The sequence below is a fragment of the Phoenix dactylifera genome, chromosome 4, assembly GCF_051530095.1.
Source record: "Phoenix dactylifera cultivar Ajwa chromosome 4, Ajwa_hap1_PhDact_Kaust_v1.1, whole genome shotgun sequence".
Classification (NCBI taxonomy): domain Eukaryota; kingdom Viridiplantae; phylum Streptophyta; class Magnoliopsida; order Arecales; family Arecaceae; genus Phoenix; species Phoenix dactylifera.
Window position 1 is genome coordinate 49,175,177 of NC_143193.1, and position 14,152 is coordinate 49,189,328.

Sequence of the window (14,152 nt, forward strand, 5' to 3'; positions counted from 1 at the left end):
AATTAATGTTCAAACATTATTATTTTAATCAACGAGAATATGGTCATATTCCTACTATATATTATAAATAACATTATCTAAATATTGATAGAATAAAAATAATATGATAACATGATTAATTCATTCAATACATGCTCATACTATTATTATATTAAATATTATGAGTATCGTAGAACATATAATAATATTTTAATATATTAATACATGTTCTATAATATATCTATACATATGGAATATGTTAATATTAAAATATATAGGATTTTAATATGTAATGGGACATGTATTTTAATATGTATAGATTTCATATTTTTATATAGTAGAAAATATTTTATATGTTTTATATATAAAAAAAATTGAGAATTGTTTATATGCAAAAGGTTACCGACTAGAAGGCCTAGTTTGAACCATGGATCGTAAATTAAGCAGGCCTCTGTGAGGGCCGGACCGAGCAGCCCATTAACTACTCCGTTCATATCGCCTCCAATCTCCTCATTTATTTTTTTGAGATTTCTTTTTTTTTTTTTTTTTTGGTGAGAAAAAGGAGGGGAGGGGGAGGGACCAGCCTACCCGCGTAGCAGCCCCATTACTGGGCCCCCCTTCCACCAGGGAATGTTCGATACAGGTCGCAGGTTTTCGCGTGCCTTCCCCGACCCGTGGGCTCACCCCACTGGGTTCACCACCTCACGTGTGGGTACGTCACCCCAGCGCCACCTTGGTACAAGTGGAAGGAAAGCATAACCGCCAACAAGCCAGCCGGGCGTGGGGCATCCGGTCCCCTAATTTAATCGACGCCCGCGCGTTTCGAACCCGGGCAACTTGGGCGGAATTATTGCCCCCTTACCATCAGGCTACTACCTTGGTGGCTCTTTTCTTTTTTTTTTTTTTTCACACTCTCGTCCCGTTTCGATTTCAGCTGACCTAATTTCTGGCTGTCTCGAGCCTAAAAATTCCTTCGATTTCTTCCCCGATTATTTCATAGCCGATGTCGGATCCGTCGGCCGCCGGTGGACAGTCGAAGACGGCGGAGGGAGCTGCCGCTGCCGCCTGCGGTGCCGCGGCGAGGAAGGAGAAGCGGAAGGCGGTGAAGAAGCTCAAGAGGAAGCAGGTGAGGAGGGAGGCGGCGATCCGGGAGCGGGAGGAGGAGGAGGAGCGGTCCAATGATCCGGAGGAGCAGCTGAGGTTCCGGTTGAGGGAGCAGGAGGAGGCCGAGATCGCCGAGAGGGAGAGGAAGGCGTTCGAGGAGCGGGAGAGATTCTGGTTGGAGGCAGCCGCCGCGCGAAAGGCTGCGGAGGAAGAGGAGGAGTCCCGGAGGAAGAAGCTTCTCGAAGAGTCGCGAGAAAAGGAGGTTCTAATCTCCCCTAATTTCCTCATTAGTTTTCCGTCTACTTCTTCTATTTCCCCTAAGAATTGTTTGAATCCATATTACTTAATATGATAGCCAAAAGTTCTAGCTCTAATTAGTTTTTTCAGTTCTGATGTGGGAAAAAAAAATTAATTTTTGCTCTCGGTGGTTGGTAGTTAGTTCGGCATACTGAATTCAGCATTAAATGACTATATTTCATTGTTTTCTTGATACATTACTATGTGCTTTTGCTGGTCAAGAAAGAGGAGATGGATGGTCGAGAGGTTTCTATTGGATTTATCTTAAAAAAGAATTCCTAGTTTTTTTGCTGATTCAAATGTTGGAATGTAGTAGAATTGATCAATTCGTTATATGTGTTGAGTTACTCTTGCCGTGGATGGAGAGAGAGAGAGAGAGAGAGAGAGAGAGAGAGAGAGAGAGAGAGAGAGAGGTTCAAATGATTAGCTGGAAATACATTGCTATGAATGCCTTTATAATTTTGAGATGGGTAACATTTTGTATTGTAATTGGACATATCAAACCAATTGCCTGTTCCTTTGGACAGGGTGTTGACACCTGAGTGAATATGGGGTGTTAATGTCTAAAATTGGATGAATATTGCTTCCGTGTGCTGGAGAGGAAAGAAACATGGATTAGAAGTCAGTGATCATAAATTAGTTGATTTGTAGTTTATATTTCCTTTCTTCTCTTACAAAATGTATAGTATGTCAACATTGTCATTTGACCAGTTGAAGGTAGTAACTGTCATGTGGCTTAGCTGATGGTCATGCATAGCACCATTGGGATGACCATTCTGTAACAACATAGAAAACATATGAATGGGCAACAAAATGCATGCAGTACATTTTTGACCTACTTTTGCAAATATGTTTGCTAAATGAGAGTGTACGTCTTGTTATTATTTTTTAGTGCTTCGTATCGAAAATTTTGGTGATCAATTTCATGTGACTTCCTTCTTTTGCATTCAATTTGGAGACATAACAGAATCAGCAGAAAGAGCGTGCAGATGAGTTGGAAGAAGGTGATGAATGGGAATATGTTGAAGAAGGGCCTGCAGAAATCATCTGGCAAGGAAATGAAATCACAGTGAAGAAGAAAAGGGTTAGAGTTGCAAAGAAAGGTGCTGATAGACAGCCAATTAAAGAGGTTATACTTTGCTCAAATAAAGTTTTTTTTTTTTTGGTGGTCAGGCATCTACTTTTAGACAACTTTGGAATCTGGATATGCTCTAAACTTTGATGAAAGCTATTGCAGGATGATGAGAGACCCACATCAAATCCACTTCCTCCACAGTATGTAGCTTTTGCTTCTTACAAGAATGGGCCATCTATGTCAGCACAAAAAGTACTTGACAAAGCTGCTCAACAGATTCCAAATTTTGGAACTGAGCAAGTGTGTTTCTTGAAACTTTGTCTTTCTTTTAAATCACAAATACTCCGGCCATCTAAATCATTTCTGCCCTCCACATTCACTTTAAACTTCTTATGTCTGTTCTTTTTCTAGGATAAAGCTCACTGTCCATTTCACCTTAAGACCGGAGCCTGTCGTTTCGGGTCACGTTGCAGTAGAGTTCATTTTCATCCTGATAATTCTTGCACATTGCTCATCAAAAATATGTACAGTGGCCCAGGACTTGCTTGGGAGCAAGATGAGGGGCTTGAGGTTTGTAAGATGATACTCTCCTGTGGCTAATGTGGTATCCTGATATTGCTCTTTAGTTTCATCTGCAAATGACATCTTGTACTTGCATTTTATTTCCTTTTGTAATGTCCCCTCCATGGTCATAAATGCTTTTTACCATATCTGCAAACATGACAAGCTGCAAAGTAACTTGATCATGTTTTGTCATAGTAATGAAGAAAGGCTACCCAGTTAGCATTGTGGTACTAATCTGTTTGAAAAAAAGTGTTTGATAGGATAGTGTAACAAAGTCGTCTATTTCTAATTGCGCCATTTTAGAAACTACAAGATTATACCGTCTACTGCATGTGCATGGACTTGTTGGGTTTATTGTATGTGATATATGGCCTAGTTTTATGATATCTTACAACACCACCAAGTGTTCTTTAACAAAATCTACACCAGAAATTCATCTCAAGGTACAATGTAATGGAGAATTGGCCTTGGCTGAGGATGGAGATTAGCATTTCTGAGGCTTCTGTATCCTGTGCTACTTGTGCAATTTGTAATAGTTGTATCTGAGCTTGTTTTAACTTTTAATTCAGCTATATTTGATAATTTCTTTTATATTCAGTCATTCTTGCAAAGAATATTTTATCAAGATCCCTCTTTTCTCTTTTATACTTGTTACTCCTAAAAATCTATGATGCCTTTTGATTCAAGCTTGAGGTATCCATGTCCTGACAGATTTTTGACTATTTAACACTTTCTTGAATCCAACATATCTTTGAGTATTGACTTCTCAATATTATTGATGGACAACTCCTTAACATTCAGTAGTTCTCTGGTCATTTCCTGTTTGTTGAACTATTGGTGATGTTCCACAGTCGAAGATATTATCAGGAATATTAAGTTCACAGGTGACAGAGTCTTTTTGTGTGACTATGATGGTCATGTCGTTTAAGTATCAGTTTCTGACACGATATAATTATGAAAATTGTGAAAATCCTAGTTGGGAAATTGCCACAAAAGATTTGACATGAAAGAACTTGTGAAGCAGACTTAAAATGATGGGCCAAGATATAGTTGCTTGATTATGCATTAAGGGGATGCATTTTGTATGAGGACATATATTACCTAGATAATTTATTTGAAGTTGTTTGGAAGTGTCAACACTTTTGGATGCTTGGACATGGCATGACAAAACACGACATAGTTGGATGCTCCACTTTGATGTGTCTTGCTGATGGTAGGATAATTTTAGTAACTATCCCTTAGTTCTTGCAAATTTCAAGCAAAGTGTCCTTATATGTTTAATATAAAATTGTCAAGATTATATAAAAAATTTTAAGTGAAATATCATTATGTTCTAAATATGAATATATCACAGCTAATTGTTAATCTAATTATCTCAGCACATCTTAAGAGACTGTTTGGAGCCTTATAGTTGAAGTTGTACTACAACTCAAGTTGCACCGCAATTTAAGTTGCAATAGTCGGCTTGCAAAGAAGCTCACTTCTTGTATTTGGAGGAGCGTTTGTTAAAAAGAGGGGTATTTCTGACAGGCATTCCATTAAAAAGACATTTCATTGAATACCTTGGAATTGAATGCCAGGTCGAAGCACTCGATATACATGAAGATGAGGGTGTTATGCACAAAGAGGTAGACATCAAAGCTGCCAGTGGCAAGGGACTGGGCATGGACTTTGGCACCCATGGGCAAGGAACTGGGCATGGAGTTTGGCACCCATGGGCAAGGAAACAGGTGGCAGTGTGGGCCTTAAGGAGGAAGGAGAAGGTGAAGGAGAGGGGCAAAAGGGCTAGGCAGCGAAAAGGGAGGAGGAGATGGAGTGGAAGAGGAAGGCAATGCAATGAAATCTGAGGTGAAGGAGGCGGCTGCGGGCCTCTCAAAGGTGATAGGGGCTGACGGTGGCATTGAGGGTGGCTATGAGGACTTGGAAACAGGGCGGCGGAGGAGAGGGGAAGGGAAGGAGGACGAGAGAAATTATTTTTTAAAATTAAGAGACCAACTCAAGCGGTTGCAACTTGTTCCAGGTCTGCTTAAGACTGCAAGTTGACCTATCACAAGATGGCCCTGAGTTGCAGCCCAATGCACAACTCAACTTGTGCAATTTTAGTTGCGGACATCCAAACAATGGGCTGGTTTGCACCTGTATTGAGCCACAGGCCACTCCACTTTAAAGGAATCCAAATAGCCTCTAAGTGAACCTAGCAAATAAATTAAACAACTTGGAAACTCATGGCTATTCCATTATTTTTTTAAATAGCATCTATAATTCTAAGATTCTCGTTTTTCAAATAAGTATCAAAAAAAAAAAAAATACGACACACACACATACATATAGATACGATATCGTGCCCTTATGCCTAGATATTTGAAGGTTTCCATGTCCGACACCTGAGGACACTTAAGACACTTGGAACCTGTGTCTAGTGTCTAACATAGATGAGGACATAAGAATTTTATGCATAGAGTGCTGGTGGCACAAACACTAATATATAACTTCTACTCATAGCATCTTATATATCATTTAAGTTTCACAGTATTTGCATAATCTGCATCTCTTTACAATGCCTGTAAGTTTGCATTTACATGATAAGGCTGTACATTATACTTGCAATCAAGCAACTTATAGCCACTAATATAGCTAGCTTTGCTTTTTTTGGTCAAAAGGTAACTTCAATGCATATCTGGCTAGCCGATTAGCCACCTTATTAGAATCCCTCTTTGTGTGATACATAATAATATCTAAGAACTCCTACTTTATTGGAAAGTTGTTCACATTGACCAAGATCGAGTCAACCTTTGAGTCAATAATTTGCCTAGAAATTATTCAAAATCATGTTTTACTGCTTCGAGTCTTTATATTCTCTTGGAGCACCAGTCAAGAAACTCATTGGTACTCCACCTGGGAAATGAGTTTTATGTGTTAATGCAAGGTGTAATTTTGTGGTAAACCAGTCTCATTCTCGACCTTTTAACCTTCAAGTTAATCTTTGTGTAGCATTACTTGCATGAAAGTTTAGTTTTGCATCATAGGCTTAAACTCTTATCACTAAGTTAAATGAAATGGGAGTCAAGGTCTGCAAAACTGGAAGCGGGAACCTTACCGGCTCATTACCGGTTCCGTACGGTACAATTCATATGGTGCTTCGTCCTACCACGAGCTTCCAACACTTTTCTCTCCCAGCCATGGTACCATACGAAACGAGGTGATATAAGTAGGTGCCATGCTGTGTAGGGCAGTGCCTCTCAGCTTGGTTTGGTATTGACTGGTTTGGCTCATTTAACAAGCCGTACCTAGGAACCATCCCGGTTCTGCATCGGTACAGTATGGAATGTCCCGTATGGGTGGTACCATGATGGGAGGTATGGTTCAAGAGGAACTTGATTTTGTAGTCATAGTGGCTGCAGTTGGGCTGGATTATGGATGTTATTGTTGCATCGACACAACAATGGAAATCAGAAGATTCTTGTGATCTTGTTGTCGCTTCAGCTTGAGTCTATTATTTTATGGTGTTAATTCTCATAGATTTTGAAAATATTGAAGAGTCAGTTGTATCTGCAAGAGTTTATGCTTGAAAAATGTCTTGGGTTGGTGCGGCTTGTCTGGCAGAATTTGAAAATATTTACTGAATCCCTTGAATTGATTCATTCCTCCCATGTTAACTAGTTCTTTTTTTAAAAAAAAAATTCTCATTCTTCGAATCTTATATTATAATTTTTTCAAAACAATTTATACACAGTCATTGGAACAATGCTTATGATACTTGTACATCTGATACATGTTTAATCTTCTTGTATGTTGGGACTACTCCCGGGTTACACATATTACAGTATACAGATGAAGAGGTTGAACATTGTTATGAAGAATTTTATGAGGATGTGCATACAGAATTCCTGAAGTTTGGCGAACTTGTTAATTTCAAGGTTTGTTAATGTTACTTTTCTTTTGCTTCAGAGCTGTTACGAGTTCAACTATATTTGAGTTCTCTTTCTTCTTCATCTTCTTTTTCCTATTATTTGTATGAGAATACTATTTCAATAACTACTAATGACAATGTTTTATAAGGTTATAGACGTTGATGAAATTGATAAATTTTAAATTGGAAGCGAAAAATAGGTTTTGACATAAATAAACAATATTAACTAATTGTCTCACCTTGTTTTGAGTGCATAATTGCTAGCAGCACACAAGTAAATCTCCAAAAAACTTGGTCAAGTCTCATGCATCGTTTAAGATAGTTTGGCTGTTGTGTATTAACAAACTTGCCATTTTTTTATTTTTTTATTTTACATAACAATAATAATCATATTTTCCATCCATTTTAATTGTCTTGCTATATTTTGTGATTTTGATCGCAGTTATTGACGTAATTTTTTTTTCCTTCATTCAGACTTTTACTCTAATTTACTATCCTTCTTCATACATGTTTTCCACCTGCGATGGTGCTGAATTGACCTGAACTTGCCCTTTGCTTTGGATATCTGGAACTATGCACTTATGAACTTTATGTGTTAGTGGCCTGAACCAGTCACTTCTATTTGGTCCCAGCAACTAGCTGTGATGCTTCACTCCTACCTTGGACATGCAAATTTTTTTATGGGTTCCATATTGTTAGTGCTTACACTTGTCCTATTTTACTCATGCATGGTCCAACCGCCAAAATAACTATATCGACAACCAACAAGCATGGTCCTATTTTACTCATGCATGTTACATCCAACCAAGGTTGTTTTTCCTCTTTGTTTGTCATTCATTCGTATCAAAACCTTAATACTTTGCCAAATAAAATTTTTTTTATATCTTTTTACAACATTAAAGCAGTTTTTATAGGTCTTGCATTCCTCTTTAATTCCTTATTTATGAATTCAAGTTTCTTGCCTTTGTGAGTCCTTTTGGTTTTAGCTGCAGAATCAGAACCTGCACATGCAATTATGAAAAAGGACAGGGTAAAACAGCTTGGGATCTCTTTCTTTTTCTTCATTATTGAGCAATTCTTAGTTTTCCTATTATGCACTCTCTTGTTATATCATGTTGGAACTTGGAACCCATCATTCTCATTGTTACACTGCTTATTAAGCACCTGGACCCAGTTATGCATGGACATGGACATGAGAATCGAGTTCCAACTTGTTAAGAGGGAAAAAAAAGAAGAGATACAGGGATATGTAGAAAAGATAATGTTAATAAAAAAATATATTTTTCAATATTGTACAAAATAAAATATTAAAATATACTATATATTAGGGCTTTCTGATATGCATGGTTATCAACCAAACTTCCTAGTTAGCTTAAGAATTTCTGAAAAATAATGTTTTTCGAAGTTATTTTGAAACTTGTATTCTTGACCAACCTTAGAAAAGAATGAAATCTGCAAATAAAAATTTAATAGTATCCAAGTTTCTGATGTGTATCTGATTTAAATATGTAGCCGATACAGATTCTAGGAACTGGATGTGAGTTTTCCGGAAACAAAACCTTGATCTTCTTTATCACCCAATTTCTGATGATCAGTGAAATTAGATATTGAAGGAACAAATGAAGAGAGAAAAAGGCTTTAGGCTGCTTTTTATATTGCTGATCTCATTTTATTTTGCCATGTTAGCTTGCTATTCAAAATGTCAATTCCAACCTATTTTGTCTAGGTGTGCAGGAATGGCTCTCACCATCTACGTGGAAATGTGTATGTGCATTACAAGTCCCTGGATTCGGCCCTGCTTGCTTACACTAACATGAATGGCCGTTATTATGCTGGGAAACAGGTACCTTGCACAGTCACTTGTTTTTTATAAGTCTTCATTTGTAAAGTTTGATATCTTCATCTTCTGCTGGTAGATTCAAAGGCATTTCCCTTGCATGCACATATCCATGCATAGCTTTGCTAGTAAGCCAGCAGCAAGCAGTTGAAAAGTATATGTAGCCCCTTTGTAGAATCTTCCTAATTCTTGTACTTATCAGTTTTGCTCTGAACGATCACTTTTCTGAATTAGATAATATGTGAGTTTGTTGCTATCACGAGATGGAAGGTTGCTATATGTGGGGAATACATGAAATCAAGGCTAAAGGTAACCAGATAGTCTTTGGTGATTATACTCTGACATTAAAGGCTGCTTTCCCCAAATAGTGATTTGTGTTTCTTTGACAGACTTGCTCTCATGGAACTGCTTGCAATTTCATTCATTGCTTTCGCAACCCTGGAGGGGATTATGAGTGGGCTGATTGGGATAATCCTCCACCTAAATACTGGATTAAAAATATGGCTGCTCTATTTGGCCATTCAGATGAATCAGTGTATGACAAGCAAGTGGAGCTAGAAGATCGTAAGAAGTCCAGGGGTTCGAACAGAAAGAAAATACCAACAGACAACAGGTTTATCAACATTGGGTGCAGTTTGTTCTTTCATTTAAATTCAGATTTCAACTACAAATATACAAGAATTATAAGTTGCCTAGTTGATTGCTGGTGGTGAGCCACTTGATTGCCTACGCAAACGATTTAGGGGCCTTCTTGAGCATCTGAAATGTGAATTCCCTAACAATCACTAAGTTGTTATATTAAAAACAGACCACTCATATCTATAAATGTATTTTACTTTATTATGTGGTCTTTATTTGAGAAAATAATTTTAAAAGCTTAAGATATGGAGACATTTTTGTCTAATTAAACAATTGGGTTAAGAACTTTTTGGTTAGTTCTAGAACAGGAGCGAGAGAACTAGAAGGACGAAGACAAAGAAGCGGAAGGGGATGACAGGGAGGAGGTAAAGAGGGTAAGAATTTTTATTTGAAAGAAGAAAGGGAAGAGGACAAGGAACTTAAGGGATTCGGATATCATTGTGTTTATCGATGTTCAATTGTCAGGTTTTGCTTTCCTTTCATTTCTCAAACATTTCTATATCTCTCTTTTCTCTCTTGCACCACCGCGCAACCCCCGCCCCCCTTCCCCAAGCTGAAACTGCTGATGAAATTTCTTACTCTCTGAAAGTGCCAAGAAAGAAGGTTGCTCTAGTAACTCTCTGTCCCCGGCCGCTCCCTCCATGTTTGCCCTCAATTACTAGAACCTTCGAGAGATGCTCCTTCATCTCCAGGCTCCATAAATGTTTGATAGTTAACTATTACAGTACAACTTATTATTGTGGTTATTCTATTAATCAAGAGATTACTTGTAACCAAGTGCAACAGATATCAGTATTGATCTTATTCAGCATCATGAACTTGTATGTTATTACAATTTCACTTTAATACTAATTTTTATTACCTTGTATATCATCAGAATCAGTGTGAAGCTTTTGGATACTGAAACTTTTTTTCACTAAAGCACATCTTATATATTTTTTTTTCTTTTCATTCTAGCCTGTTCATTTTTATTCTTATTATTGACGTTCTTGTATGGATGTAGTAGGCGTCATTCAAGAAGTTCTATTGACTGCGAGACAGACATGCGGGGTGGTGGTTCCATCAGAGAAGATCCAGATATAGAGAGAGATGAATATAGGAGGCACTCAATCAGGAGAGAGCACTCTAATAGGAGGAGAAAAGAAATAGCTTTTCTGGATGAGCATGAACCATCTGAGGAAAACAAGTCTGAAGTAAGGTATTATTTGTCCTGTCATGATTCAGATGAAGGCATCTCCAAGACAACAGATATAGATTTCCTTGAACGACACTGGAAATATGAAGAGAAGAACGGATTTGATTATCATTATAAGAGGAAACCTACAACAGAAGACTTGTCTAGGAAGGAAAGAGGGACTTACTCCACTGGGCTAAGCAAATCAGAGAAGCATCATAAATCCAAATCCCATGAAACACATAAGAAGGAACATGGATCATCTAATTGGCAATGGGGCAATGATTCTAATAACAGAGAGCCAAGCAAAAACCTTTCAAGTGAGAATACTGGTGGCGGACTTACAATTGATGAAGAGCGGTATAATGGGGGATATTGTTCTGATGATGTTGGTTCCAACAGAGACTCATCCAGTGTGCATGGAACAAAGAAAGATAAACGCCTGAGTGAGAAAAGAGAATATTATCAATATAACTCGCAGCATCAGAAAAGTCATAAATCCCATAAATATGAAAGTGATGATGAGAATAGTAAATTGAGAAAACAGAGGACTGGAAGTCAGAGAGATTATTTTGATGATTCTGCAGATGATTGGAGATCCACAGATAAAAATTCTGATCAGGAAGATACTGATCACCATTTACCAAGCAATAGCAGTGAATTCTATAGGAAACATAGTAGAAGTGGTGGAAAGAGAAAACATCACCAAAGGAAAGATGAGTACAGAAAAAATGGTGGAGAAATTAGTACTTCTGATTCTGACGGTGCAGAGTTGAATAGGAGGCCCTACAAAAAGAATTCAAGAAGCCGCACACCCATCCAGTGTTCGGGCAGTTTGAAGAGGGACAGTAGTCACTGAAGCAGTCATGACTCCCGAGGATTCAATTGTGTACTATATGTGCAAGAAAATGGTACATAACACTGTTTTTTTCAATTCAAGGTTATACATTTTATTGTGAACTGAAAATTGAAAATATGATCAAACACTAATTTTTCCAGTAACAGCATACAACTCAAACCTTACCTGACTCAGAGAACTTGATGCTCTTGTATTTCCTATTAAATAAGTCTCTCACAAATGCCAGAAGCTTTCAAGTTTGGGAGAATGCCATATTTGAACTTCCTGTCAATCCTGCTCACAAACATGGCTGGCAAGAGCTGGGCTGATTGTTTACTTATAAAATTTCTGAATTTATTGTTTTATGGGCTTATATCGTATTTCCAATGTTCATCATGGGAGTGCAAATATGCTGGACGAGGCCGGTTCGAGGCCTGACTGTAGCTTGGGGCTGAAACCTTAGTTCTGACCTATACTGGCTCGGATATGCCTTGCCTGAAGCAGCCCAAGTTTGGGCTCATTTTTGGACTGGTTGTGGCTCAGTTTTGGGCCTGATTTATTTAACCTAAGTTCTTAAGCCCAAGCTAGTCCTCAATTCATTCAGTTTTCAAGTGTAGGCCTAAAAATAAGGAGCCTGAGCCTGGATTGTCTCAGCTCTGCTGTTCAGACTGACTGGACAAACTAGCCCATTTACCCCTAATGTTCAATCTCTCCTAGAGTGGTCAATCATAATGCTCAGCATCTCATGTCACTCTGTTATCTGTTGCAGTAGGACCTCCTTGATTGGACAGTGATAACAAAACAAGCAACCAGGTCCTCATTATTGTTTGAGTAATGGCTTCATCAGTCATTTAGTTAACTCTTAGTCATGCAAGAGTCTGTGAGGGGACCTGTTGAACATTGGATTCAGGTTAACTTGGAAAGTTTAAGAAAGTTGATTAATTTTATAAGTCTTCTGGCTGTCTGTTAAGTTTGGATTGGTGCATTGTTGTGCTCATGGTTTTTCTTTATAACTTTACAGGCTCTAGCACTTTCAATATTTGTATTCTTGAAGCGCTCACGTCATATAACAATTGATAAGTGGCAGGTACCTGACTTTCTGGGCACCTAGTGATGTCACTCAACCAAACAATCCTCAGACGTTGAACTGATACCTGAGCTACACCTTAATATGCTGGGCTACACCTCTCTGTTTTTGCTTCAGCAAGCAGTGGCGCTGTTACATGATGATTTGCACTAACCCTTTTGCTGTGATGACCAAATGCAACTGCTAGGTTGTATAGCAAGCTCTCTGAGTTATTACCTTTTTTTCTTGTATATATAAAGTAATGCAATGAGTGGCCTTTCCATCCAGAACAAGTCCATTGAATGTGAGCAGGCCATGCCTTTTGTCATCACGTTCTTATTTCTGGTATTTTAGCTGGGGACTTGTCAGTGCATTCAAATGGCTGGTTATATGCTGGTACCAGGTTGATGATTAGGATATTTTCTTTTACATTCTTATTACATGAGATATAAACTGCTAAGTTGTATGTTGATTTCTAAATTTTTTAATTTCTGATAAAAGATTACACTGATATTGTGTATATATACCTCCATCTCCCTGTAATTCCTGCAATTATATGCTGACCATTAAACCTGCCAACACCGGCAAAATGGAACATTCAGATCAGCCAATTCTAAATGCAGAACTCTGGACTGTGCCGGTGTTTCTTCTTGCATGTTGTAGCTTTTTTTTTTCACTCCTCTTGAGGTAAAAGGTGGTGCTCTGATAAAAGTTCATAGTTCCTGCTTCAAAAGCTGAAATATTGGTTCATTGCCATCCATGGGGAGGTTCTTTCTAGATGTACGTTTGTAATTGGATCACTTGGTAGAATCCTTGGTTGTTTGAATTTTGTAGAGGTGGAGAATGTGAATAAAGTAATTGTTGATGGCTTCCAGGGAGATACCATTCAACCAGGGCTAGTGGGACCTATTTTGATCTTTCCACATGTTAAGGGCCCAGCCATTGGCAAGGTTTCTGCTTTTAAAAGGCCATGTATGGGAGGAACCAATCCCCATCTGATTTGTTCTCTCTTTTACCCATGACACTTAATCATATTTATCTAATTCCTAGGAATCTTAAATATTCGTGTTTAATAATGGCTTTAATTCTTTTTTCAAGTGTCACTGTACAAGCTTTATGGACATTAAGAAAGCGTTACTTTTTATATAAGAGTTGCATAATTGTTGTAATATCGTATGTACCACTTGAAAGTAACTTGAGGGAGCATGATGCTAAGAATGTGCAACTGTTCTCAGGCAACCGAACCAGTTTGGGTTCTTATATGCCTGTCAGGAGAATCAGATTCTACACTGCCCGAGTTTCTTTTAGATAGTGATTGCTTCAAGATCAAAACAGTCTGACTCTACTTTTTTTCTTCTACTTTTTTCTGTTTTATGTAAAATTCCTACTTGTTTGCAATAGCAGAGAATAAGGTGTACAGAAAAACCAATGCGTAGATTGGGGGGAGGGGTTGGGTTCAATCTGTTTATTACTTTGTTTTCTTCAATTACTGATGCTACTATTATAGATGCTCTCTTTCAAAATAGGAACTCAACTTCAGAATATACTCAAGAGATAGTTATTGCAAAATGGAAATGGATGACGGCTTGATTGAGGTGTGATGTGCAAATCATCACTTGGGAATTTAGGTTTAATGCTGAAATATCATGTAGGTTAATTTGGTACGCCA

General features: G+C 38.0%; 1 protein-coding gene across 7 annotated transcripts; it reads left to right on the plus strand.

The window, feature by feature from the left end:
• Positions 1 to 871: 871 nt before the first annotated feature.
• LOC103704793 (uncharacterized) lies at positions 872 to 13,105 on the plus strand. 7 transcript variants are annotated; one of them, XR_001879310.5, is made up of 10 exons: positions 872 to 1,345; positions 2,348 to 2,509; positions 2,618 to 2,755; positions 2,867 to 3,025; positions 6,844 to 6,936; positions 8,656 to 8,772; positions 9,001 to 9,075; positions 9,156 to 9,379; positions 10,412 to 11,490; positions 12,505 to 12,994. XR_001879310.5 is itself a non-coding variant. In XM_008788235.6 (9 exons), exons 1-9 carry the CDS (start codon positions 983 to 985, stop codon positions 11,436 to 11,438), a joined length of 2,361 nt encoding a protein of 786 aa, XP_008786457.2. In that variant the 5' UTR covers positions 881 to 982; the 3' UTR covers positions 11,439 to 12,811. The 7 variants fall into 7 exon arrangements, 2 of the variants coding, with proteins under 2 accessions (XP_008786457.2, XP_088576461.1); XR_015977327.2 differs by having other exon boundaries at positions 881 to 1,345; positions 10,409 to 11,490; positions 12,439 to 13,105; XR_603677.5 differs by having other exon boundaries at positions 881 to 1,345; positions 10,409 to 11,490.
• Positions 13,106 to 14,152: the final 1,047 nt, after the last annotated feature.

What these genes read in the sequence shown, in the direction of transcription:
- LOC103704793 (XM_008788235.6), top strand. Translation starts at nt 983, where the DNA reads ATGTCGGATCCGTCGGCCGCCGGTGGACAGTCGAAGACGGCGGAGGGA. An exon ending in CAAATTTTGGAACTGAGCAA is followed by an intron (nt 2,756 to 2,866) that starts GTGTGTTTCTTG and finishes TTCTTTTTCTAG; the next exon opens with GATAAAGCTCACTGTCCATT. An exon ending in GTTATTATGCTGGGAAACAG is followed by an intron (nt 8,773 to 9,000) that starts GTACCTTGCACA and finishes TTTCTGAATTAG; the next exon opens with ATAATATGTGAGTTTGTTGC.